General features: G+C 39.9%; 6 protein-coding genes across 8 annotated transcripts; 3 read left to right on the forward strand and 3 right to left on the reverse strand.

Moving 5' to 3' along the window:
• Positions 1 to 415: 415 nt before the first annotated feature.
• LOC113205979 (protein MTSS 1) lies at positions 416 to 5,982 on the forward strand (the record flags this gene model as incomplete). The annotated part of the gene is given in 10 exon segments (XM_052267741.1): positions 416 to 500; positions 604 to 695; positions 776 to 1,011; positions 1,118 to 1,411; positions 1,936 to 2,070; positions 2,211 to 2,388; positions 2,472 to 3,038; positions 3,119 to 3,246; positions 3,327 to 3,438; positions 3,562 to 5,982. Coding segments are annotated over 10 exon segments (2,966 nt in total), but the record flags the coding sequence as incomplete, so codon positions are not given.
• LOC113205985 (putative sodium-coupled neutral amino acid transporter 7) lies at positions 5,969 to 8,776 on the reverse strand. Its single transcript, XM_026421836.2, has 8 exons — positions 8,450 to 8,776; positions 8,203 to 8,336; positions 7,914 to 8,112; positions 7,694 to 7,829; positions 7,440 to 7,590; positions 7,081 to 7,343; positions 6,790 to 6,989; positions 5,969 to 6,669 (listed from the first exon to the last, which is right to left on the reverse strand). The coding sequence occupies exons 1-8, from the start codon at positions 8,532 to 8,534 to the stop codon at positions 6,485 to 6,487; spliced, it is 1,353 nt and encodes a 450-aa protein (XP_026277621.1). The 5' UTR covers positions 8,535 to 8,776; the 3' UTR covers positions 5,969 to 6,484.
• Positions 8,777 to 8,844: 68 nt separating this feature from the next.
• Positions 8,845 to 12,352, forward strand: LOC113205982 (uncharacterized). Of its 3 annotated transcripts, XM_052267742.1 has the most exons (14): positions 8,845 to 8,945; positions 9,071 to 9,106; positions 9,189 to 9,338; positions 9,442 to 9,673; positions 9,747 to 9,908; positions 10,008 to 10,173; positions 10,248 to 10,462; positions 10,536 to 10,680; positions 10,762 to 10,918; positions 10,989 to 11,124; positions 11,199 to 11,323; positions 11,400 to 11,621; positions 11,703 to 11,930; positions 12,142 to 12,352. In XM_052267742.1, the coding sequence occupies exons 3-13, from the start codon at positions 9,205 to 9,207 to the stop codon at positions 11,887 to 11,889; spliced, it is 1,881 nt and encodes a 626-aa protein (XP_052123702.1). In that variant the 5' UTR covers positions 8,845 to 8,945; positions 9,071 to 9,106; positions 9,189 to 9,204; the 3' UTR covers positions 11,890 to 11,930; positions 12,142 to 12,352. The 3 variants fall into 3 exon arrangements, with proteins under 3 accessions (XP_052123702.1, XP_052123703.1, XP_026277616.1); XM_026421831.2 differs by having other exon boundaries at positions 8,854 to 9,106; XM_052267743.1 differs by lacking the exons at positions 10,248 to 10,462; positions 10,536 to 10,680 and having other exon boundaries at positions 8,853 to 9,106.
• On the reverse strand, positions 11,969 to 15,710 carry LOC113205981 (anillin). The gene is made up of 8 exons (XM_026421830.2): positions 14,997 to 15,710; positions 14,590 to 14,725; positions 13,865 to 14,511; positions 13,106 to 13,792; positions 12,832 to 13,023; positions 12,562 to 12,762; positions 12,290 to 12,462; positions 11,969 to 12,222 (listed from the first exon to the last, which is right to left on the reverse strand). Exons 2-8 carry the CDS (start codon positions 14,711 to 14,713, stop codon positions 12,114 to 12,116), a joined length of 2,133 nt encoding a protein of 710 aa, XP_026277615.1. The 5' UTR covers positions 14,714 to 14,725; positions 14,997 to 15,710; the 3' UTR covers positions 11,969 to 12,113.
• A 137-nt stretch (positions 15,711 to 15,847) lies between these two features.
• Positions 15,848 to 19,254, reverse strand: LOC113205984 (trichoplein keratin filament-binding protein). Its single transcript, XM_052267745.1, has 11 exons — positions 18,806 to 19,254; positions 18,460 to 18,639; positions 18,230 to 18,344; positions 17,996 to 18,154; positions 17,690 to 17,916; positions 17,479 to 17,607; positions 17,163 to 17,399; positions 16,944 to 17,049; positions 16,687 to 16,845; positions 16,444 to 16,590; positions 15,848 to 16,362 (listed from the first exon to the last, which is right to left on the reverse strand). The coding sequence occupies exons 2-11, from the start codon at positions 18,627 to 18,629 to the stop codon at positions 16,330 to 16,332; spliced, it is 1,482 nt and encodes a 493-aa protein (XP_052123705.1). The 5' UTR covers positions 18,630 to 18,639; positions 18,806 to 19,254; the 3' UTR covers positions 15,848 to 16,329.
• A 12-nt stretch (positions 19,255 to 19,266) lies between these two features.
• On the forward strand, positions 19,267 to 22,807 carry LOC113205983 (ATP-dependent RNA helicase DDX55). The gene is made up of 11 exons (XM_026421832.2): positions 19,267 to 19,285; positions 19,936 to 20,071; positions 20,252 to 20,359; positions 20,450 to 20,743; positions 20,852 to 21,051; positions 21,128 to 21,313; positions 21,414 to 21,505; positions 21,580 to 21,785; positions 21,859 to 22,030; positions 22,112 to 22,533; positions 22,629 to 22,807. The coding sequence occupies exons 2-11, from the start codon at positions 19,976 to 19,978 to the stop codon at positions 22,674 to 22,676; spliced, it is 1,824 nt and encodes a 607-aa protein (XP_026277617.1). The 5' UTR covers positions 19,267 to 19,285; positions 19,936 to 19,975; the 3' UTR covers positions 22,677 to 22,807.
• The last annotated feature ends 636 nt before the right edge of the window (positions 22,808 to 23,443 follow it).

A 23,443-nucleotide genomic window follows, 5' to 3' on the forward strand; every position in this document is an offset into this window, starting at 1 on the left:
AGATGATGAACCTGCGGCCCGGCGGACATGGTGCAAGTGGTCGGGGGCCTGGCTGGGCAGGGTTCATGATGGTAATGACATGACGGTGTGTCTGAATTGCAGATGGGTCTCGGTCTCAACTGCCACGCTCTCTGGGTGTGTATTACGGTCTCGCCGGGGTGCGCGGCGCGCCCGAGTCCACTCGGTGTGCCTCTTGCGGCTGCTGGCGGGGAGGGGAGGGAGAGAGGCCGGGCCCGAGGGAGGGGCGAAGGTCGGGGTGGAAAAGGTGTCTCCGGTTGGAGTGCTGAGGGGTGGGTGGGTGGTGGTGGTGGAGTGCCGCACTGGCGAACCCCTATTGAAGTGTTGGGGTGTCTCTGAGTGAGCTCGCCGGCTCTGGAATATGTTCGTAATCCCGCCCGTTGATCTTTCTGTGCAGGTGCGACCAAAGAAATCGGCACGGCGTTGACGAGGATCTGTCTCCGGCACAAGGCCGTCGAGGCGCGGATGAAGACTTTTTCAACGTAAGCATCACCAGCGTCAGCCCTCACCCGCATGAATGCCGCCAATTAGTGTTGTAAAGGCGACAATCTTACTCATTTATCTGATCATCTTTCTCATTTTCAGAGCAATTATGGACTGTCTTGTGATACCTCTCCAAGAGAAATTAGAGGACTGGAAGAAGACTGTTATCAATTTAGACAAAGATCATGCCAAAGGTATTTACTTGTGTGTGCCTCTGTGTAGTTTATTTTTCAGTTATCATTCGAATATGCCTGATGTTTGTCTTTGTTTCCAGAATATAAAAGAGCTAAATCAGAATTGAAAAAGAGGTCAACCGATACCTTGAGATTGCAAAAGAAGGCACGTAAAGGTTGTGGTGGAGACTTAGCTAAGAGGGTAGAGAGTTGTTTAGCTGATGTAACAGAACGCAGGCATTTGCTAGAACATGCTGAAAAGCAGGCAGTCAGAGCTGCACTTATTGAGGAGCGTGCTAGGTTTTGTACCTTTGCCACTTTCCTTAAACCAGTTGTGGTAAGTCAGACTACTTTTACTAATTGCTGTAAATAGTCCCAAAAAAATGTAAAGGAAAAAAGCTGTAATTGTTTTAGAAAATAATTTTGATTTATGTGCTTTGCAGAATGAAGAGGTTGCTATGTTATCTGAAATGGGTCATCTCCAAGAAGTTGTTGATGTCTTAGATAAACATACATCAGATCCTCTTACCCTTCCCCCTGCTAGTGAACAAGTTATTGCTGACCTGAAAGGTTCAGAAAGTTCGTGGACATTCCAAACCCCCCCGTCAAGTCCATCGTCTCTCGGTTCTCGTAAATCGTCGATGTGCTCTATTTCTTCCCTCAACTCATCAAGCTCTGGATCTACAAAGTCTCACCATTCCCCTTCGCATCATTACTGGCATAGATCGCTTTCTCAGGTTTGTACAAAAGAAAACGTATACCATATTGTGAAGGCAAAGACATTTCATGGTTCAATTTTACATTGCAAATTTGTGTTCCTTTCCTATGCTATCAGCCGGGAAAAGGTCAAGATGCAGAACCTTGCGAGGTAATTTTATAGGAAAGAAAGATTTCAACCGTAGATGCATATTAAAGTAATTTCTTTAATGTAGATAGTCATATTATTTTGTGAGGTTGTCTCTATCAACTCAGCTTCACACATAAAATTTATTAATGTTGGACATGCTGTGTTTTCTGTAGTATTTCTTTGTGTGTTTTTTGGTTTGCTTTCCTCATCTCGTTCACTTTAGAGCAGTCAAATCCTATCTAATTAGTAAGTTTCATTTCTGAGTGTTCCCATCTCTAAAATTTTCTAGCACCCAGTTGTTTCATTGACTCAGTCATCATAATAATTGCCCTGTTTCAGCTTTATTTGTATTTTTAGATTTAGTATTCTTCGCATACTGTAGCTTGCACTCTTGTTTTGCATGGTATTATGTAGCGGCCGCTGCCCTCTGGTCGGAGCAGTACCTTGAGAAGTAGTGTGCTGGGCGGTACTCTGCACCTTTCAAGTGTTTCATCACAAGACTCGGGATTTACATCTCAAGATGGTTTACAACTAGCTAGAAGTAACCAGGTAATGAGTTAAATAAGCTGACAATTTTTCTCAAAGTAAGGTAACAAGAGTTTTGTACATGTTTCCCAAGCTTGATTTTGTAGATTTGATCTTTATTTTATACCAATGCTTTTATTTAATCTAGTTTTATTCATTTGCAGGCATCCAATATGTCAGAACACAGTGGTGGTAGTAGCAATGGTTCAACTCCCACAACCCCTCATGCACTACTGCCAAATCAAAACAACACAGCAACTTGGCCCAACCTGCAGGAAACTTTGCAGTTTGAGAGAGCAGCTTCAGCAATTCTTAATGAGCGACCACATACAATTTCCTCAGGTTAGTCAATAATAACATACCGGTAGTTGATTTACTGAAGGAACTTAACAAACAAATTTCTACCTTGTTGTTTTCTTCTACAGCATACGAACGAGGTCATCAACGCCCTCCCTTGACAGTGTATACTTTTCATGCACCGGAAAACAACTTGAGCCACTCTCAGCCAGTTAGCCCTGTGTCAGGGTCTGTTTCAGGGTCAGGATCTGCCTCTGGCTCAGCTGAGAGTAGTGGTGCTACAGCTGGCTCACCTGCCACTCCTGTAGCTCACAGCAGTCCTCAACCCATCTATGCAACTCGCAATGAGTGTGGCATAGCCCAGCCCATTTATGCAACACGTTCTGAGTGTGGAACAGCCAGCCCACAGCCTATTTATGCTTCTCGATCAGAAATCGTCAATTCTCAGCCTATTTATGGCTCACGGTCTGACTGCAGCAGTGGCAGCCCCCAACCAATTTATGCCGCTCTGAACGACCCAAATGGTATTAGTCCTTTACCATCACCCAAGCCTCAACCAATTTATGCCCGACCTCCAGTCATTCCTCAGCGCCATTCCTCTTTGGAGAGGCCATCTGTCCCTGCAAAGACTTCAGGTTCTGCTGGATGTGTTCCAAATGCTTTGTCGTCCAACCCACACACACAGCATCTTCGAGGTAAATATACATTGGAACTCACATGCACTTTTCCTTCAATTTAAACTAATTAATTATTAATTCTGATTTCTTTTCTGTAGCAGAGAATCAAATTCCAACTTACGTAAATATGCATGAATTGGCAAGCATGGCGGCTTCCAAAGCGCAAGAAATGACTTATTTGCCACCACCACCACCAGAAATGGTATCAAATGATACTCCAGACAAAGTAAGTATTTTAATGCTAAGAACATACCTCCAAATTTAAATGTGATTTTGCCTCTAAATACTTCTTACTGTGTTGTGCAGGTTGATGGTCCAGAGCGAGATGGTAGTACGAGTGAAAGTTCCTTAGAATCCAGTAGTGGATATGGGAGTCAAACGGCCATTGCAATGACTGATGATGGAAATCATCTTGAAGGTATGAATCCCAGTATTTTTTTAAAAAAATTTATTTAAATTGTGTCCACGGACCAGTTCTACCGATTTGCCCGTTACCTTGTGTGTCATGGACTGCAACTGGAACCTGTCTTGTGTCCGTCAGGGTACGCCATGGGCCGAGGCGGTACGCTCCTGCGACGAGGCTCCAATCAGGGTCCTAAACCACCCCCACCGACGCGTCGGACCTCGTCCATCTCCACGGCTGGGTTGACGAGTCAGGGCGCGCCCCCGCCGGCCGCCCCGGCCCCCGCACCGCCCGCCCAGCCCCCGCAGCACATCGCCAAGGCTGGCAGCATGGAGAACCTTCCGCCGCCGCCCGCCTACCTGCTGGACCCCGAGAACCACGACGACCACCACAACCTGGACGACGGCCTCCTCCCCCACGGCACCGTCCGGAAGGTGGCCTCGGAGCTCAAGGAGAAGCTTGGCAACAATCCCGCCAACTCGACGGCTTTCAACAGCGTGATTGCGCAGAACGCCAAGCTGATGGCTTCGATCAAGAAGCAGTCCTCCAACCCCAACATGAAGAACGTGAAGCTGAGCGCCGCGGGCGTGGTCGGGCAGCCGCAGCAGCAGCGCACCTCGTCGCTGGGGAGGATGACGGCGGTGGAGGCCCTGCGCGCCGGCGCGGGCGGCTGCTTCACGGGGCCCGAGCTCATGCGCACCTCGGCCTCGGGCATCAGCATCCCGGTGGCGCAGCCCAACAAGACGGCGGAGAGCGACGGGCTCCCGAGCGTGGCGGACGCCGTGAGGACCCTGACGGAGCTCAAGCACCAGCCCGCGAGCCCCGTGTCCGTGCGGCGGACGCACAGCCTGCGCTCCCAGAGCGCCGAGCGCAAGGCCGGGGAAGGCCAGCCGGCCGCGGGCGGTGGTGGCGGCGGCGTTGGGGGCGTGGGCTCCAACTTTATCGCGGCTCTCAGCGCCAAGCTGGGCCCCACCCTGAGTCCTCGCCACTCCCGGCGCCACTCGGAGGATCTGCAGCCCCTGGGTGGCGCCACTGGGTCCCCTCGGATGGGACAAAGCTTCAGGGAGTCGCTCACCGCGAGACTGTCTCATCAGCAACAGGCCCAGCACCAGCAGCAGCAACAGCAGAAGGCCAGCAGGGTGAGGCAGTGGATCAACATGCGCACGGCGCCTGACCCAGCCACCTGTCATGATTCGTTAATGGATCAGATTAAGCGTGGCAAACCACTGAAAAAGACGGGGGGTGTTAATGATCGGTCTGCTCCCAGAATTCTTTGAGCATTCATCCGTCCTAGATATTGATCATTGATCTCATTATATCTCATCCCATCATTTCTAGTTAGCGTTGCTTCCCTATGCAATGTGTAATTCCTTGTGGGTTTGTTTCAAATATTTATTTATTTTACAATAAATGAGTCTTTATTTATATCATTCTGTGTTATATATGACTAAAATGTTATATCAGGTATATGTAGTTATGAGTATATTTTGCTTCTTGCAAAATCTATTCCTGTATATATCAGTTCTGTGTTCACACTGATGGGTGAAAATTTGAGGAGTCAGCATTACTTAAATGTATGTCTTTTTAAGAGCTAACTGCCAAAATTTATTTTTATTTATTTTGAAAGCAATTCATATTTGCTTTTTGTGGAACCTCATATCACCCACTTCCCTGTTAACGAGTGGATGTACATAATGTAACCCAGTTAGTTTAGAAAGCCAAAGATCATTGTTCATCTAGCCAGTGTGTGATCATCGGCCCCCATGCTTGAATTTTTTTTCTCTATCTGTGAGGATTATAGAACGCAATTAAGCTTGATATTTGCTCCTAGGGGTTCGGCGGTGTTTATTCTATTGTAATCAGTTTGTTCTTTATTTAATCTGCAATGTCTTGACTTTGTATTTTACTTTGTTAAGAATTTGACCTATGGTCTTGAAAGTCTGACTAGTGATAGCCTGTGTTGACTTCTGCCCACCTTTCTTTACCGCAGTGTCTTCATTTTATCACATCATTTTGGAATTGTTGGCTGTTTTTAATCTCATGTGAAGTGAAAATGTTGATGTACGCTGTTCTTCTTTGTTTGTTTTAGGTTCTTAATTGCTATTACTGAAAATATGACTGCAGGATATTTTTGCACATTTTGTAAGTAAGAATGTACTTGGTGGGCAAGTTGGTCGCCCAAAGATGCGCGAGAAGTACAAATACTCCTTTGTATGTTGGAGTCAAATATGTAACTGTAGGTTAATGTTTATATAGTTTTGTATGTTTTTGGGGTTGTAGAACCGATTTAATCAAATGCAGTGGATATGTAACTGTTTGACTGTATCTTCATTACAAAATACAAGTCCGTGTTTTGAGGATGTTTCCTGAACTTGTATATTTTCAATGTCCTCCCATCATTCTTCTATTTTGTTTTAATTTACAGCACTATGCTGCTATTCTAGCTTTGTATCTTTAATGTTCACATATCCTCTCCCTTTATCTTCCCTGTACACCGTCTTGGGAAATGTCTGTTTGTATGACAGCCGTAATCAATAAAAAAAAATTAGAAGTTGATAATGTTTATTTTTTTCAGTCAGTCCTTTTCTTTTTTAAGGATAGTGCTATTGGCACATCATAGGGAAGATGCTGTATATACCTAACACCTTGGAATGATTTACTTAAAGAGAGAATTCACTTCCACAAGTGACTAGAAAGTACAAGCTAGACAAACATTTGTCTCGTCAAACCTCTTTCATGTTGACAACAATATATTATGCAAAAAATAAGGTGCCCTGACATTTCAGAGGATTGCTACAATCATCACAGATGCTTATACTTACAAAAACTAGAAGGATCATAAACTAATTAATATAGGCAAGCAAATGAACCAGCATCATGCCTTTGTTCTAATTTAAACTACATACGAAGGGAAAAAACATCATCTGCTGAATACAGTGGCAACAAACGCAAATAGTCAACAAATTAATGGATAAAATATGATTAAATGAAAGTATAAAGCAAATTATATACTAATCTATTACAAATTTAACTTATCACAGCTCTTAATCTTTACCACACATCATTCACAGAGTCGTTGAGTATTTGTAGAAATATCAGCAAAGCGCTCAATAGCCTGAGTCAAAACAACACCAAACATAAATGTTCCAACCACAATAAAAGCAAATGCAGCAAGCACAAGGAAACGATGCTTATTGAGGTACAGGCCAGGATCAGAGCGTAGTGTTGATTGCAATAGGCATAAACCTAAGAAAAGAAATAAAAAATAGTAAGAAATTAACAGTGGTACAGTATTTTAACTGTAACTAGCACAACCATAAATTAATTTAACAGCATCAGGAAAACCAAACTTGGAGCCTTACTTACCTGGGAAAACAAAAATGAAAATAGCAGCCAGGGAGCCCAACACATCAATCACAACTCCAATGTCAGGGCTAACAACAGCTATCAGGAGTGTGCTAATGAACCACAAAGATGCAATTGTCACACGTCTCCTGAATTCTGTCAAAGCTATTTCTGTTTGGGAAGATCCAAAAAGTTCACACCAAACTGTACTAATGGCTTCCCTATAAAAATGAGAAGGAATGGTCATATGAAAATTAATTAATGAAACTTCTGTAATTTACACACTTGAAGTATACTTTTCTAACTACTCACCTCCCACAGAATAGTAAAAGGGGGTATGTTGTAAACGTTTTAATGGCAATGGCCCCAATACCAAGCAACACAAATGGATTTTCACCACTGTATGATTCCAAAATATCACTAGTTACAAGAGACCCAAAGGTCAAGTAACCACAAACACCTGCAATTGTGTATGCTGCTACACAGAAAACTACTGCAAACATACACACAACAGAGAAATTGTGAAGATTGCGGTGTTGAAGACATGAGTAAATTGGTATTATGCTCACATGACACTGCAATCGAAGTAAAAATGTAGATTAGATCAATAAGAAGTTAGTAAATAAATAAAAATTAATTAAAAGATAGATAAAAAGAAAATTCAGTATTACCTGATATCCAAAACATATAGCAGGTACAACAAGAAAAATATCAGTCCATGACAAGGGGCTAGTTTTTATTGGGCCAGGCACAAAATTTCCTAGGCAGTACTTGTAAGCAATTAGGCCAACAACATAGAGAACAGCTATAACCCCAACAGAGCTGTAATAAAACGATACATCAAATGAGGATGTTTTTCTCTACTCACTACTCATTGATCCATGATAGTAATGCACTGATGACTGTTTAGCAAATTTAGCCCTACCTCACATAGCGAAGAAAATCAATCCTTTTCGAGAAGCACAATGGAAGAATAAACATAACTGAGCTCATGGTCATGGTAAATGAGCGATCAAGGTACCATAAGTGACAAAATCCTTTGCCCCATACTGTCAGCAAAACTAAAACAAATCATGAAAGATCATTGTAAGTATAATGTGGAGCTACAAATGTAAAAAGTATCTGATGTTTGTATTATAACTTACCACGATCAAATTGATCTCCAATAATAATCAGAAATGTGACACAAGTTCCAAAGCAATACAAGGCAACTAAGATAGAACAAGTTATTAGTCCTGTTTTCCCACAGGCAGCCTGAAGGACATCTTGAATTGTCAGAGCACCAGCTTTATCAGCACAATGGGCAAGGATCAGAAGAGCGCCAACAATCCAAACTATCAAAACCTGTAAGAGTTTAGTTAAATTTTTTTAAAAACATAAAATTACGAATTGAATTGGGCTTTGAGACTGGTTAATTCTGGTAATGAGACTTACAGCTTGTACAGTTAAGGCAGTAAGAATACCGCCAGCTTGATCAAATGCCTGTGGGAAATTCAGAAGGCCAGCTCCAAGAGCAGCGTTGATCACCAAAAAAATTGCTGATAATCGTCCTGAACCAGGAGAGTTTCCTGCAGTATAAAAAAAAAAATGTAATCATTTTACGGGGAAGAAAAGAAATGTATCCTTGGGTACAATGCACCCTTACTACACCAAGATATCTTGCCAAAATCCTGAAACTTACCAGCTCGAGGCAGTTGACTTTCAATCGTTCCACTAGATATAGAACATTTTGTATTATCTTCCAAGCTTTCCTCTAAACTGTCCATGGTTAATGTGTGCCTGCTCCTCGGAAAGGTTTAACAAAACAAAGGCTAACCTCTAAACAAATTTTACTATATTTCCCACATTGCTGAACGGCACAGGGGGTCTATGGGCTCAACTAGCAGAGAGTCGTTATAAAACTAACGGGAAATCAAGACTCATGTTACTGAAAGACACATTACACACGCGAAGTGAACTTTGAGACGCACAACAAGTAGAGCCACAACGAGATGAAGCAGACAACAGCTGACTGGCCAAAACATGCAATCACGGCCCCGCTGATACTGAGCTCAGCTGCCTCGATTCCTACTAGTTAAGTCCAAGAAATTTTGCCACACGAAGATTATCCACAAATTTACAACACACGCTATTAGATTAATAGCAGTTAAAGATGCGATTGTCAACACAAAACTTATGTAACTTCTGATTCTCTACATTACATTAATCTTATCAGTTCTAGTCAAGTTTTACAGCGTTTATTGCTTCTTTCACTTAATTCTAAAATGAGATGATGTGCACCATGAACTACATCATTTTTCAGGACACTTCTGACATCAATACAATTTGAAGTTTCCTGGTATGCTTGCATTTACCATCAACTTTATTTTTAATTTATTTATCCGCTGCAAAGTTTTAATTTGTCATTTATCCCCTCTTAGCTGAAATCACTTAAATATGGCAGAACTTCTAAGCCTTCCTGATGAAATATTGTTAATGATTTTGGGTTATTGCTCCAGCGTAGATTATGTGCTAATTTCACGTGTCTGTCGAAAGTTAAATGACATTTTATGTGATCAGAAATTGTGTCGGTTAGTAGCTCTTTACCCTTATAGATCAGTATCAATATATGTCTTCAGGAATCTAAACACCACTTTTTGACTTTAAAATAAATCAACATATTTTACATTACAGAGTTATCAACTTCCATTATGAAACAAATTTGCCAAGGGATTTTAAGTCATTTTTGACTTTCCGACCAAGGGCTGCAAACATCATTACTATTGACTTAACTAGCTGTTATTGGCTCACATCATCATTTATACGTGACTTGCTATCCCGCTTGAGAAATTTGGAGAATGTTCTTGTCGCAGATACAACTCTTTCTGCGCCACACCTTAGAAGTTTATTATTATCATTGCCTAGGGTATGGATTTTATATACAAATATGAAACATCAAATTCCTACCATTACAAACCCTAACAACTTCATTTTTGTAGGTGAAGAGATTATCATGGACCTGGAAGAATACTTTGAAACCTGGGGGGCTTGAAGTAGCTCTTAAGCGACTAGAATTTTTGTACCTGTGTGTTTTTGAATATAAAGCCTTAAATCGCTCTGTACATTTAATAAACAAATGTGAAAATTTAAAAGAACTATGGGTAGGTTATTGTAAAGTCTCCTATTTTATCTTAAAATTCAAGTTCAACTGCATGTTTTCTTGAATTATAATTTGGTTTTGTTTGTTGTTTTCCTATTAGATAAATAATATCCATGCTATTAGCTATTTGAGAAGTGATGATACTATTGCACTGAATCATTTGGAAAGTATTGTTTCATACCCGTATCCTTCATGGCCATCAGTAACAGTTCAATCAAAGCTCAAAGATATATGGCACACAAAGCTGCCATCTCTCTCTGAATTTGGTAAATATATTTACATGATTTACAGCTGGAGCTTCTTTTCTTTACTGTATAATGTCTATTGTTGGTGTTCATAGATAAAACAGCTATGCTAACTTTAGAAAACATAATTACAACTGAATGGAAAGCTATTTCTCAAATTGTGCTATCTGGCTGCTCTAAAATAGAAAGGCTATGGTGTAAAGAAAGTTTTGGACCCAATGCTGAAGAAATTTTTTTGATGCTTCCTGCTTTAAACCATTTAAGCGTTTTGTTACCACTTCACAGTGGCTCAACTCATGATTTCTGCCCTGTAAGTTTGCTACATTACCTCTACCTTCCTCGTTAAATACATGTTATTTTTTTTAAATTTCATTTTCTCTCAGGATACTCTTCTTTTAAAAAATACTCAATTGAGAGAGTTAAGTCTCAATAGCTGCACTAATCAAGAATGTTCAACAAGTTTTTGCGAGGTTGCTTCTGTGTGCCCAAACTTGAAGCATTTATCTCTTCCTGTACAATCGTTAGCTTGTTAGTTTATTTCTCATTGTTTTCTATTTTTCGTCAAAAGGGAAAAAAACAGGAAGGAATAACACTTACGATATATTTTAGGTTTGGCTGTTAATCCAGGTGCTGCAACCTCTAGTTTATCAAATAAGCGCATAAGCAGAGTGACAGATGATCTGGAACATGGTGTAGAAACGCCATTTAGAAAAATGATTGGTTTAACTCCTCTTGTTGAGGTGTTTGAAATAGGAGTTTCAGGAGAGTAAGTATTTCCTAACATAGTTTCATTGAACGCACAGCTGTCACACTAATTTTCATTTGTTCTTGAACAGAACCCACTCTTTTCCCAAGATGCCTATTTATTTACAGTGGGACTTGCCTAGTTTGTCATCACTGAGAAACTGGGCGTATCTAAAATCACTCACCTTAGCCAATTTACCAATTAAAAATGGCAAGTTTTTCGCAACTGTAAGTACAAATTTCTTACTTTCAAAAGAGTTCAATTTTTCTCAAGACTCATTTTATCTGTCACTTGTCCACAGATTTTCAAAGATTGCAAAATATTGAAGAGTTTGAAAATTGTTGATCTTGGACCGGAGGCAATCTGTGTGTACGCTCAAGATCTATACAATGCTCTTCCTTTTTGTTCTGCCTTAGAGGACTTCCAGTAAGTGCCCCACAGCCCAAAGTTGTCATTGAATTTTTTATAATTGATAGATTTAGTTAGAAAACACTGTTTTCAGTTGGACTCAGAATTATGTCTTATCCACAACTAAATTATGGATGGCACTACAACAAATCCGTACCATCCGACGAATAGCACTCTGTTTACAAGGCATGAGTGACGTAATTGAGAAGGATGTATCTTCAACAATGGAAAAGTGCCCATTCCTTTTTTTCCTGCACATTGCAACGTGTACATCAAAAGCCAATAACAACTTCATTAAAAATAAACTACGGACAAGGTTACAACTTTTACTTTATGTACTGTAATGCTTCTAATTAATTATAATTAACAGTAATGATTATATTGAGTCGTTTCGCAGGTGGTCTAAGGATCGACCTCACATTTCAGTTTGGTTTGGACAACCTGGAGAATTTTTTGACTCTGATACTTGTCCTATAGTACATTCTGGAGAGATGGTTCAAGATCTCTCTCGTGTGGAAGGTGTTCCAAAAAGAGGTGTCAGATTCCTCTCCTTTGGAGAAAAGCCATGGGCACCTCACATTTAAAGTGTTTATATCTTCAATATATCAGCTATGATGGACAGAAGGTAAGAGTTGATAGGCACGCATTTAATGAGCAACAATATAATGTATCCAGCAAACTGCCTTGGTTTTTTATTTTTTGAAAAGTCAAAAAGAAATGTCATCCAATTTTAAAAGTTATAATTTAAGAACATTGATCTTCACATTTGTTAGTACATATGTAGTTTCTAGAAATCTCAACTTCAAGTCTAATAGTCATGTCTCTTTACATTCCAGGACTTAATAGAGGTCAACACTTGGTTGAGAACAGCTGACCATTCATTCATTTCTTGTGCCGAATCACATGATAGAAAATACCTGGAAATGAAAATGATGAAAATAACAAGTTTCTCAAGCAAAATGGTAATGTCAAACTCATAATTACCTAACAACTGTATAATCCACATTACATTCCATTAGAGTAGAATTAAAGTCATTTGGATCAGAAGTGCGAGTTGTCTCAAGCATAAGTGTGCGATTACGAGCGCACAAATGGCGAGGAGCTGCCTCAATCCTTTCTGAACCGCACCACCTTAAGTCAATAATTTCCAGTGGATCCTGATTTTCAAAAAAGAAACATTCAAAAATAAACATAATTTTTATAAGTTTTGTCAAATTGAGATGGGGAACCCAGGTATTCACTACATATGATGCTACCTTTTCATCTTGGTCATCAGGATAATTCCAAAAGCGCATTTGCATTTCAGTAAGATGGCACCATCTTCTTTGCCATGCATGGCCATGGCTTCCTCTAGCTTTCTCCAGAATATTAAGGAATCCACTGAGCTGGACACTACTTGTGAGCGAGGTCTCAAATCTAACCCATACATTGCCTCGGAGAGGTGACATTATCGGAACCTGAAGTAAAAGTGCTTCCCTTATTTGAGGCTCATAACAGTTTTAACTCTCTACACAGCAATTACTTACCTTTTCTAAGTTAAGGTTAACTGGCTGAGAATTACTGACAAGTGGCAAATCTAATGGTACAGATCCAGATAGAGCGAAGGCTGGTGTCCTTATATGGAGCAATTGTTCAGAACCAGCAGAATACAAACAAGATTTTTTTCTTCTTCGAAGAATCTGGTAAGCTTTACTGATCCTACTTTTATGGACTGAGTGCTGTAAACAAATTCATAAAATGATTATTGAAACCAAGTGAATCAGGTAAACTTAATCAGGTGTAGCTCAGTGTTCTTTATACCTGAGGTTTGAATGTACGAAGCAAATATATCTGCAAAGATGCATCAAAGGAAGAGGGCAAATCTGACAATTCCAAAGTGCCAGAAAAAGTAACATATTTTGACCCAGGCTCATAAGCTACAGCCTCTGAAGCTAGGATTTGTTGTCGATAACATAAAACACACAGGAACCACAGATCCTTATCATTTTCTGTTTTGCACCATTTCAAAGAATCATCTTTCAGGGGGGCTGACACTTCCAAAACGCTTAGTTTTCCTTTAAATTCTGTATTTCCAGGTGGTGAAGGTAACACCCCTTGGATTTCGTCCAGAATAGCTCTGTGACGTAAAGTTGAAAGAAGAAGAAGACGTTCTGCATCGACTAGAGAGGCAGAAGAAGAAAACATCTTGGATGAACGGCAAAGGGTGAGAGCTTTACTCGTCTGACCCATTAATTGCTGTTGCACTTCAGCTTCTTTAACTAGATCATTCACGTTATTAATTTGCCCAATCTGTGTGCATGGTTTCACTAGACGCATAGATGATCGAAGGGTGCTAGCGTTGGTAATGGAAAAGGGATTTCTAAATGATTCAATACTGTGAAATGAATCTTCATTTGAAAAGTCAGTCATTTCATCAGTCATAGTTGAGTTCAATTTAAGGGCAGATCCAAGTGCTTCTTCAAGAAACCTGTCCATATCATAGGTGTCCTAAAAATTGAAAACTATTAGAACATTCATTACTATATCATGAAAAAAATAAGTGTAAACAGTGCAACAAACCTCAATGTCATCCACAGATATTGCTTCAAGAGACTGAAACTTTGTTTTTGCTGCTAAAAATGTAGCTTTTGAATAAGTTGTATCATTTTTGCTGCCTTCTTTTGGAGCTTGCATGACCACATTTGGACCGTTACCTCTAATTGCACTAGCAGTTGTGTGGTTGGCATAGTTCTTGAAATCTTTAGGAGACTTGAGCTCTTCATTATGGTCAGTTCTAGGTAAGCTCGGGTAGAGTTTTTCATCTTTAGTTAAGGAAATGGTTGTAGTAAAAGGGTCCTTAGCCATTTGCTTCTTTAAGCTGTCAGTTAATGGAGGGGCAGAAGGAGGTGTGCGCACCTGAAATAGAGTTTTCTGACAGGAACGGTTCATGAATTCTTCCTGGGTGTCAGCAGCACTTCCATTTAATGGAGGCTCTCTGCCAGGGGATGCCAAAGCATTGTCAGCCATTGTCGGAGGAGGACTTTTCCATAAAGGTGGTCTGTGAGACTTGATAAGTGGACTAGTGTAAACACTTCTTGCAGGTCTAGCTGGATAGAGATAGTCAGACAATCTGGTTGGTGACTGGTTTTCTTTGCCCTCTATTAAAGGTTTTTGTTTAATAACAGTCTGTGTCACAGGTCGATCAAATCTCTTGCTAAATGGTGAGACTGAAAATTGAATTGCAAGGAAGTTACTACCAGGCTGTTATTTAAAAAATCAGACAAAATACCTCTGTAAAATATAACCTTTGTCAGCATGGGCCAGATTGCTATTTCCTAGAATACCGTCTCCAATAGCATCCCTAAGGTCCTGTTTTCTACGCTCTGCGCGTTGGCGAATTTCCCTCTCAATCTCAGAGCTAGTTGGCATGTTGACAACGACCTCAATAATTCAAATCACACAGAAAGGACAATGAAAACACTTGTCACAGCTATCTTGTTCGCCACTTTTTTTACCACGTAAACAAAAAGTACAACTCGACGAAAATTAAATACAGAAACATTCAAGAAATTTGAAATGTTAAACAACATGCTGACACTCCCTGCACGACAGCCAGTACCTTGTGTCGACAAGGTTCACAAATTTAATTAGTGCATGACCATGCGGCATGTGCGCGCCATCAGTAATTGAATTACATGAACTGTCAAAGTACCTGATCTTTGTGGTAGTTTCGGACGAATAAAAAACAACGTGGCGGCAGTGCAGCAAATCGCTGTTTAAGATTGTTCAGTCAACTTATCACTGCAGTTATTTCACTCCCGTCTTCACAGCACTGATAAGACACCTTCTATGTCAACGCATGTCAACACAACACAGTCAAATCAACATGAAGTTCTCTATTTCCGCAAAGCGGATATACCCCCCACCACTTTGCTTTCCCTACTTCTGATTGGTTGTTGGTATCAGCGCGGCAATCCACAAACAGAAAAGAACAAAAAAATGTTTCAGCGCCGTTTTAATAAAATAGTATCCAATGTGGGTAGCAGTTTATTGAAATATGAGTTACAGTTTTAGCTCGTACAAGACCTAAATACAAGTTCAAAGAGCGAAAACATTTTGCTTTTCTGTGTGTAAAATTTCACGCTTCACTGTAGCCCACGGCGCGTCATTTAAACAGTTCCATCTTCGACTTATAGAAGATGTCACTTAAACAGAAAAGCTCTCTCTCTCTCTCTCTCTCTCTCTCTCTCTCTCTCTCCAAATCATCGCAACTTATCATCGAGTAATGGAAATTTATAAATAAACGATTAGTAAAATACAGGGAACAAATTCTATTGATTTACATAATTTCTCTCAAGATACACGAGAGTTAAAAGTCAGCACGATGTGAAAGAAAGTGGTGTGAATTTGGCCCCCTCAACAATCAAATTTTAGTGGTGAGAGTAGCTGAATAAAATATAATTTGCACCCCAATTGGTGAGTTTATATGCTTAGTTGCTGAGTGGCCAATAAGACTATACTGAGAAGCAGCCTTTAGGGTAAATCAAAAGATCAAAAGAGAAATTCAGACAGATGCTGGTCCTTTATTGCTGCATGATATTAAAAAATAATTCGGGAAGGAGCTCTCCCACCTATTTTCTGTGGGTGTGGAATGGACCCAGTGAGAAATGAGTTTATTGTCAATGTTCAAACAATAATTGTTTCAACATTTACAAGAAATTTATTTCTCACAAGGGGGAGATCTGTTCCACAGTCACCATAAAACTACCGGCCATATCAAAATAAATTTGAATATCTTCTTTCTAATATACATAGTTTTGAGACATCATTTAGTAGGTATTCTACAAGAAAAAATTATGACTGATACATATCACAGTAATCTGAGACAGTTTCACATATTTAAAAAGAGTATTGAAATACTTTACAGGTTTTCTCAATATCTAATACATTTTCCCACGTTAAATGTGAAGAGGTCTTCAAACTCAAGAAAAACAAACAGGGATGATGATGATGATAACCATTATAATGTAACAAACATGCTTAGTCTAACATGGAATAAATGATTTTCTTCCAAATGCCTGCAAAACAGGGAGAGAGGGACCAGAATAAATTATAAAAAGATTTATAAGATCAACTTGTTTTAGATAGAATATACTCACAAGTGGATGTTTAGGATATTGTGTGTTTAAACGTTTGAATTCTTGAAGCAATCTTTCTTCTTCTTTTTTCATCTCCTCCAGACGAATTTGACGTTCTTTCTCCTGCTGCCTGATTTGATTCAGGCGAGCTAGGGCTTGATCTTCACTCTTAATATGTTTGGGAAGCAAATAAATCACATTATCACCAAACCATAAACCAACTGATCAAAACAAGTAAAAGAAAGCAAGCTCAAAAATATGTACCTGAGCTTCTAACATATCCTTCAAATTTCTCTTTGACAATAATTCAGCCTCAAGTCTCTCCATCTCAGTATTTCCATTTTCTATCTGTCTCACAAGTCCCTCTCTTTCTTTCAGAAGATTCTCCTGAGCTAAACGATTTTGATGAGCTCTTTCTTGTATCTGCATGGAAAAAAAAAGAAAAGAAAAAACTTGGATAACATGCTTTCTACAATGAAGAAAAAAAATGCCAACTGGTTTACATATTACACATTACATACCTGCAATTGAAGGGTTGCTAGTGTATCTGCCATTAGTCTGCTCCGTGCTTCTTGCTCTTCTTTCCAACGCTTTTCTTGCTTATCCCAAAAGAAACGCGCTTCCTCCCTGTAAGTAAACAATAGGTTGACAAATAAAAAGCAGCATAAATTTAATTACTATGATATTTCTTACTTCAATGGGTCAACAGAAAAAGTTTTACTTGTTTCCTATTCACTTACTGGAACATCACCCTTGTGTCCTTTTCTATGAGCTTTTCCACCTCAGCATAAGAGGCGAGGATAGCATTAGCACGATCAATGTGTTTTCGTGCCTCCCTTCTATCATCTTCTTCCAAATTTGGATCAGCCAGGCGTGATTCAGCTTCTTTCAAGATCTTCTGATCTTCCTCCAATGCATCACGAATTTCTCGAGCTCTGCGTTTCAGCTTAAGATTGTAATGTTCTTGGAAGTACATACTGAAAAGCAGAAAAAACAGGAGTAAAAGAATAACAGAATACTGAACAGCTTCAGATCAACTCTAAGAGAATGTCCTACCCCAGTTCAAGGCCTCCTCGCTTAGTTTGGGCTTGTTTACGTCGCTCAGACAATTCTTCAAGCTCTTTTTCTCTTCGTAACATGAGCTCTTCTTGTTGTTTTAATTCCTTTGCAAGTTCCTCTTTTTTCCTGAAAAATATTTAAATGGTTGTCTTGATTTATCAAAGTTCTATTTTGTTGGAATTCAAACTTTCCAGTTAATTTTCCTCACATTAAAATATCTAATTGGCATTGGAGTGCATGCTTGACTTGTGTGAGGTGAGCATTTCTTTCATCAAGAAAAGCACGTTCAGCTCGCTCCTGCAAAGCTAGACGAGACTGTCGTTTTTCATCAAGAATTTTTTCTTCCTCAGCCTGCTTTTTCTCGTGAGCTAGTCTTTCTTCAACTTGGTCAACCCAAGCCTGGCGAACAAATGCTGATTGATTTCGATCAGCCATCTAGAAAAAAGTTTAGTCCAAATAAATCTGTATCCAAGAACAACATGCTATTACCAGAGATTAAAACTGCTAGTTTCACATGTTTCAGAAGGGGTTGATCATTTCGCCAACGATGATATAAACGTAGCTCTGCTTCACGAGCCCGCTTTTCCTCTTCACGTCTCTTTAACTCTCCATTAATCTGACGTAGAGTCCCAATTTCATAGTTATTGTTGGACCTTCTGTACACGTCAAATTCCTGAAGAGGAAAAAAATAATAATAGAAAACTGTATAAAGAAACCAAATGTCATCATGGTGGGCGAAAGTACGTACTTGTAGTTCTTTCCTGTACTTCTCATTTTCTTCATGGAGAATGTTGGCCAGTTTCTCACGTCTTAGGGCCAATTTTCTACGTCGTTCCTCCTCTTTCAGCTTTGTTAGTCTTGAACTGTACGTTGAACAAAAGGTCAAAATCGGGTATCGGGGAGAAAAATCTTGTAAAAGAAGAAGTGCATAACTTGCAAACACAAAATTTCCACAAGGATAATTTTAACTCATACTACCTTGATGGGTCAAACTTCTCCCACATCTGATGCTGGTTGGTCATGAAATTTACTTTTTGGAAATAGCCATAGTTAGCTGCATTTTGTTCTGCACTTTCCCATTGATGAAGGCGTCTTTGAACATTAAATTCCTGAAGCTTGCGACCTCTAAATCTCGTACTTGACGACATCGTCTCAAATCTGCTGTCAGAGGTTACAGAGAACTAACACGCGCACGACGTTATTTAGCAAGTTATTTGGCAAGACCCAGATTTTATAGAAAGTCAAAATAAGTAGGGTAACGGCTCACTGCACCGAAAGGACTGAAATTCTGACACGATTAAGTATTAACTAATTTCAGCCCTACTTGGCGTTTTCCTCTCGCGTCTCGTTTGAAATGGTTTGTTGGCTGAGCGAACGGAATCTTTACCGCTACCTAAACTTAGACTTAGCGATGCCACCTTTTTCCAGGCTGGGTTGACACTCGATGGTCGCGATCCCGATCGAGGCCGCAACCCCAGTTTGGCCAACTTGACAGACAGGGATGTTGTCAGAACTGCTATGAGATCAAAACGTGCGGTGGATATAAAGTACGAAATTTGCAAGGACTTAATGTTTTGAGCAATAGGGAGTTAATTCTGAGTCTAAAACAAAGATCTTTTGAAATATTACAACAGTTGTCATGAAGTGGAACTTCTACGGGGAATGTTGGTGCACTTGTTTTTAGCAGACAACATTGCGGCATGTTTTGTTGATCTTTGAGAAGAAAACGGAGAAGTTTTTCTTTGTCTCTTGATCTTCGAGATGAAAGAGAGGTGTATGTCATTAGAAATTATGATCTAAAAAAGTATGTCAAAGTGTAAATGCTATATGCCCTCTATATAACTTACTCTCCTAACCTAAATTTGCTCAAATAATTGAACCGAATTTTGACTTTTAAATAAGTTCAGGCTCTAAGGCAGATACGGTCACCTGAACCACAAACCACTGAGTTTCGCCGAGTTATTCACTTAAAACAGTTATCTTAATGAGGTCGGTATGGGTCACATAACGAGTTTCCATGATTTAGGGCTCTAAAGGCAGATATCGCCGCCTCAACCGCAACCCGCCCTGCTTATTTGGTGTAAGACACACCATGAAACAAATATAAATCTTATAAAAACATATTGCGTGGGAAACCTGAGCTCAGCCTTGAGCTGGAACTCTGCCTAGTTATTATTTGTTTACTCTGCAATAGTGTTTTGTTTCTGTTGATCACAATGACCAACTCACACATTGTAGAGAGCCTTCCCATTTTGTGCTCCGCTCCTTTTGAAATTATTATTATTATGCCTTTCAATGCAAAGCAAAAAGTTAAGAAATAATTTTTTCGTATACTGAAGGATACAACTGCCTATTCCGTCTTAAATGCTTATGTCATGAAAATTGCTATCAATTGGAGAACCTGGATAAAAACTCGTCTGCTTCAGCCTGTCTGTTTATTTTCCACTCTTGTAGGGCGCATGTGTTTATGTGCCTCGGCAATTAATTCCTCAAAATGAAGGTTAAATGGGAAGAATGCAAATTTAAAATCAGCAAAATATGCTTGAATACTATAGCTAAGTTTGGTTTTAAGACCATGACACCAGTACAGGTAAATATTTAAGATTCCCACTGGATTCAAATAAAACATAACCTCAGAAAGCATGCTTAATAGCTTCAACATTTATCATTTTTAGTTTAGTTTTTAATCTTGAATGATTACATATTTCTAGTATTTCGAGAATTTTATGGAATCACAGTCATATTTAATTTGTCCCATTTGCATTTGCAGGCCGCTTGCATTCCCTTACTACTCTCCAACAAGGATGTTGCTGCAGAAGCCGTAACAGGGAGTGGAAAAACACTTGCATTCATCATACCTGCTATGGAACTTCTAATGGTGCCCCATCTACTTATTTTTTTCTACAGTCATTTTGATTTTTGGTTTTATAATCTTTAATAAGGATATAACTGTTTTTGTTTTTTCCAGCGTCGAGAAGAAAAATGGAAACCTCTTGAAGTTGGAGTTGTTGTTATTTCACCTACTCGCGAGCTGGCTAGCCAGATATACGAGGTTTTGACACCTTTCCTAGAAACACACAATAAAATGAAACCCAATCACAAACTGCAGGCATTGCTTCTGCTTGGTGGAAACTCTGTTGAAGCTGATATAGCCCTCCTGAGGGATAAAGGAGCAAATATATTAATAGCGACTCCTGGTAGATTAGAAGATATTCTCGAACATCACACTGATGTATGTCTCAAACCAGCATTAAAATCCTTGGTAAGTGCTTATAAATTTCTAACTTCTATGTTATAAATATTTACAATAAACATAATTCTTTCAACAAAGCTAAAAAATAAATTAAAATACAAATTTGGATTTATTCAGGAGCTTCTAGTCTTAGATGAAGCAGATCGACTACTAGACTTGGGTTTTGAACGTACTTTGAATACTATCTTGGCACACCTACCTCGTCAAAGGAGAACAGGTCTTTTTTCTGCTACTCAAACAAAAGAAATAGAGCTCCTGATGCGTGCTGGAATGCGAAATCCAGTTCAAGTAACAGTTCGAGAAAAGGCAGGGAGCAAGTAAGTTGTAGTCTGTGTAGTATGGTATAAATGGATTTCAAACTGATTAATTACCTATTTCCCTTGTATTTTCCAGTGAAGAAGTGTCAACACCTGCTAGCCTTAGCAATCATTATGCAATTATAGAGCCAGAAAATAAGTTAGCTGCCATAGTAGGTTTCCTTTCTTCTGAATCCTCTCAAAATCCAGACAAGCCAGGAAAATACATGATTTTTTTTGCAACCATTGCATGTGTTAATTATTTCTCTACAGTTCTGTCAAGGTACTGTAATTGACCTCTTTCTTTATCTATCTTTTGTTATCTCTTACCTCTTTTACAGTAATTTAAATCTTGTTGTTGTTGTTTTTTCCTTTTATTTCAGTGTACTGAAAAACCTTCCCGTATTTTGTATACATGGGAAGATGAAGGATGCTCGTTTCAAAGTTTTTGACAAATTTAGAGCTGCAGATAAAGGTAAATGATACTTATGCAATCTTCAGTATTAGTGTTCATGTTTTTTTCACTAATTGTCTTACATATCTCTTTAGGTGTTTTAGTGTGCACTGATGTTATGGCTAGAGGGGTAGATATTCCTGCTGTGAAATGGGTACTTCAGTGTGATGTGCCCAAGTCTGCATCTGCATTTGTTCATAGATGTGGACGTACTGCTCGTTCTGGACTATCTGGATCTGCTATAATATTTTTAATGCCCAATGAAGATTCCTATGTAACTTTTATTCAAAAAAACCAAAAGGTATAGATGTGAAATATATCCTGATTCTCTCCCATGCCAGTGGTCATTGGTAATAATGTTGAGACTTTTTCAGGTTACTCTTCATGAAAAAGAAGTTCCCCTCGCTGACTCTAATGAGATACTAAACGTTGCCCGCCACCTGCAGAAAACAGACAGAGCAAATCTAGAAAAGGCTCAGAAAGCCTTTGTTTCATATGTACAGGCATATAGTAAACATGAATGTAATATACTTCTTCGTCTGAAAGGTAAATTACTACCTGAATTGGATGCAATTCCTATTGTTATGTACTTCATTTTTTACTACTTTCTTTTTTTCCTTTCTTAAGATGTTAACTTAGGCTTATTGGCAACTGGTTTTGGATTACTTCAACTGCCAAAGATGCCAGAACTTAGAAAGGCTGACACCTCAGGCTTTGTCCCAGATGTCATTGATTTCAATACCATAGCATTCAAAGACAAACAGCGAGAAGCTGCAAGACAGGGTAAACTTACTTCCTACAGAGAAACTGGAGTGTGGCCATCTAAGAAGAATGCAAAAATGAGTCAGAAAAAGTCAGAGCCATGGGCTCAGTCCAAAGCTCGCAAAGAAGAACGAAAAGAAAAGAAAAATCTTAGGAAGAAAAAGAAGGAAGAGTTGAAGGCGCAAGGAGTAGCTCCTACAAAGAAGAGGAAAAGGGGAATCTGTGCTGAAGATATTAAGGACATTGCTGATGATATTGCTCTAATGAAGAAACTTAAAAAGAAAAAAGTTCGTGACCTTTTTATAAAGTTACAATTAACTAGAAATGAGTCGGGTCATTTTGTATCACACATCACTAACTTTTTTATTTATTTATGTTTCAGATATCTGAAAAAGAGTTTGACAAGGAGTTTGGACTGGAACAAGATTAACTGGGGGTATACTATTTTCTATACTCTATAGAAGCACCAATCAGTGTGATAACAATAATACATTGTGATATTATTTTGTACTTCAGATAGAGTACGAAATGGCACTAAAATATACGACAGATTTCACCTTACACATTTCTGTGGTTTGTGTGGTTTTACTATTGGGTCATCTCCCAGGTTGTGTCGCCGGTTGCCGCGGTCCGGTCCGGTCCGAAGGGATGAGGGGAGCCGGTCGACCAGGTGTCGGGGGTGAGGGCGGGGCCGGGGAGTGGCGGGGTATTTGCGCTCTGTAGGCCTGTGCCGCCTCTGCTGACGCAGCCTGGTGCAGTCCCCTGACGTCAGCGACGCGATGGACGCCCTGGACCTGGGCAGCCTGAGCCCTGGGCTCTTTGCCAGAGCGGGTTTGACGGCCTGTGCCGGCCGGGCAGACCCGTCGCGTCGGGGCTTAGCCGGGGCGGGGTGAGCGGGCGGGGCGTGGTTGGGTCCAGCGCGCCTATCTTTATCTCTCTGCGGCCGGAGAAGGGAACGGGGTACATACGTACATAATGCTTTGGATGCTCACAAGGGGAAGCCTCTTATTGCTCCACCTCGCTTCATGAGGTGAAAACAAGTCGCCACTCGAGCAGTGTGCCCTGGACGTGCTGTGAGTCTGGCGGGCTCTGGGCTCGGGCAGGGGTTGGCAGCCAGCTTGGGGAAGCCCCAGGGCCTCGCTATCGCCCGATTCTGTGAAACTATATTTACTTGCCTTCGGGTACGAATAGATTTTT

The sequence above is a fragment of the Frankliniella occidentalis genome, unplaced genomic scaffold (genome assembly GCF_000697945.3).
Source record: "Frankliniella occidentalis isolate FOCC.00 unplaced genomic scaffold, Focc_3.1 Scaffold58, whole genome shotgun sequence".
Classification (NCBI taxonomy): domain Eukaryota; kingdom Metazoa; phylum Arthropoda; class Insecta; order Thysanoptera; family Thripidae; genus Frankliniella; species Frankliniella occidentalis.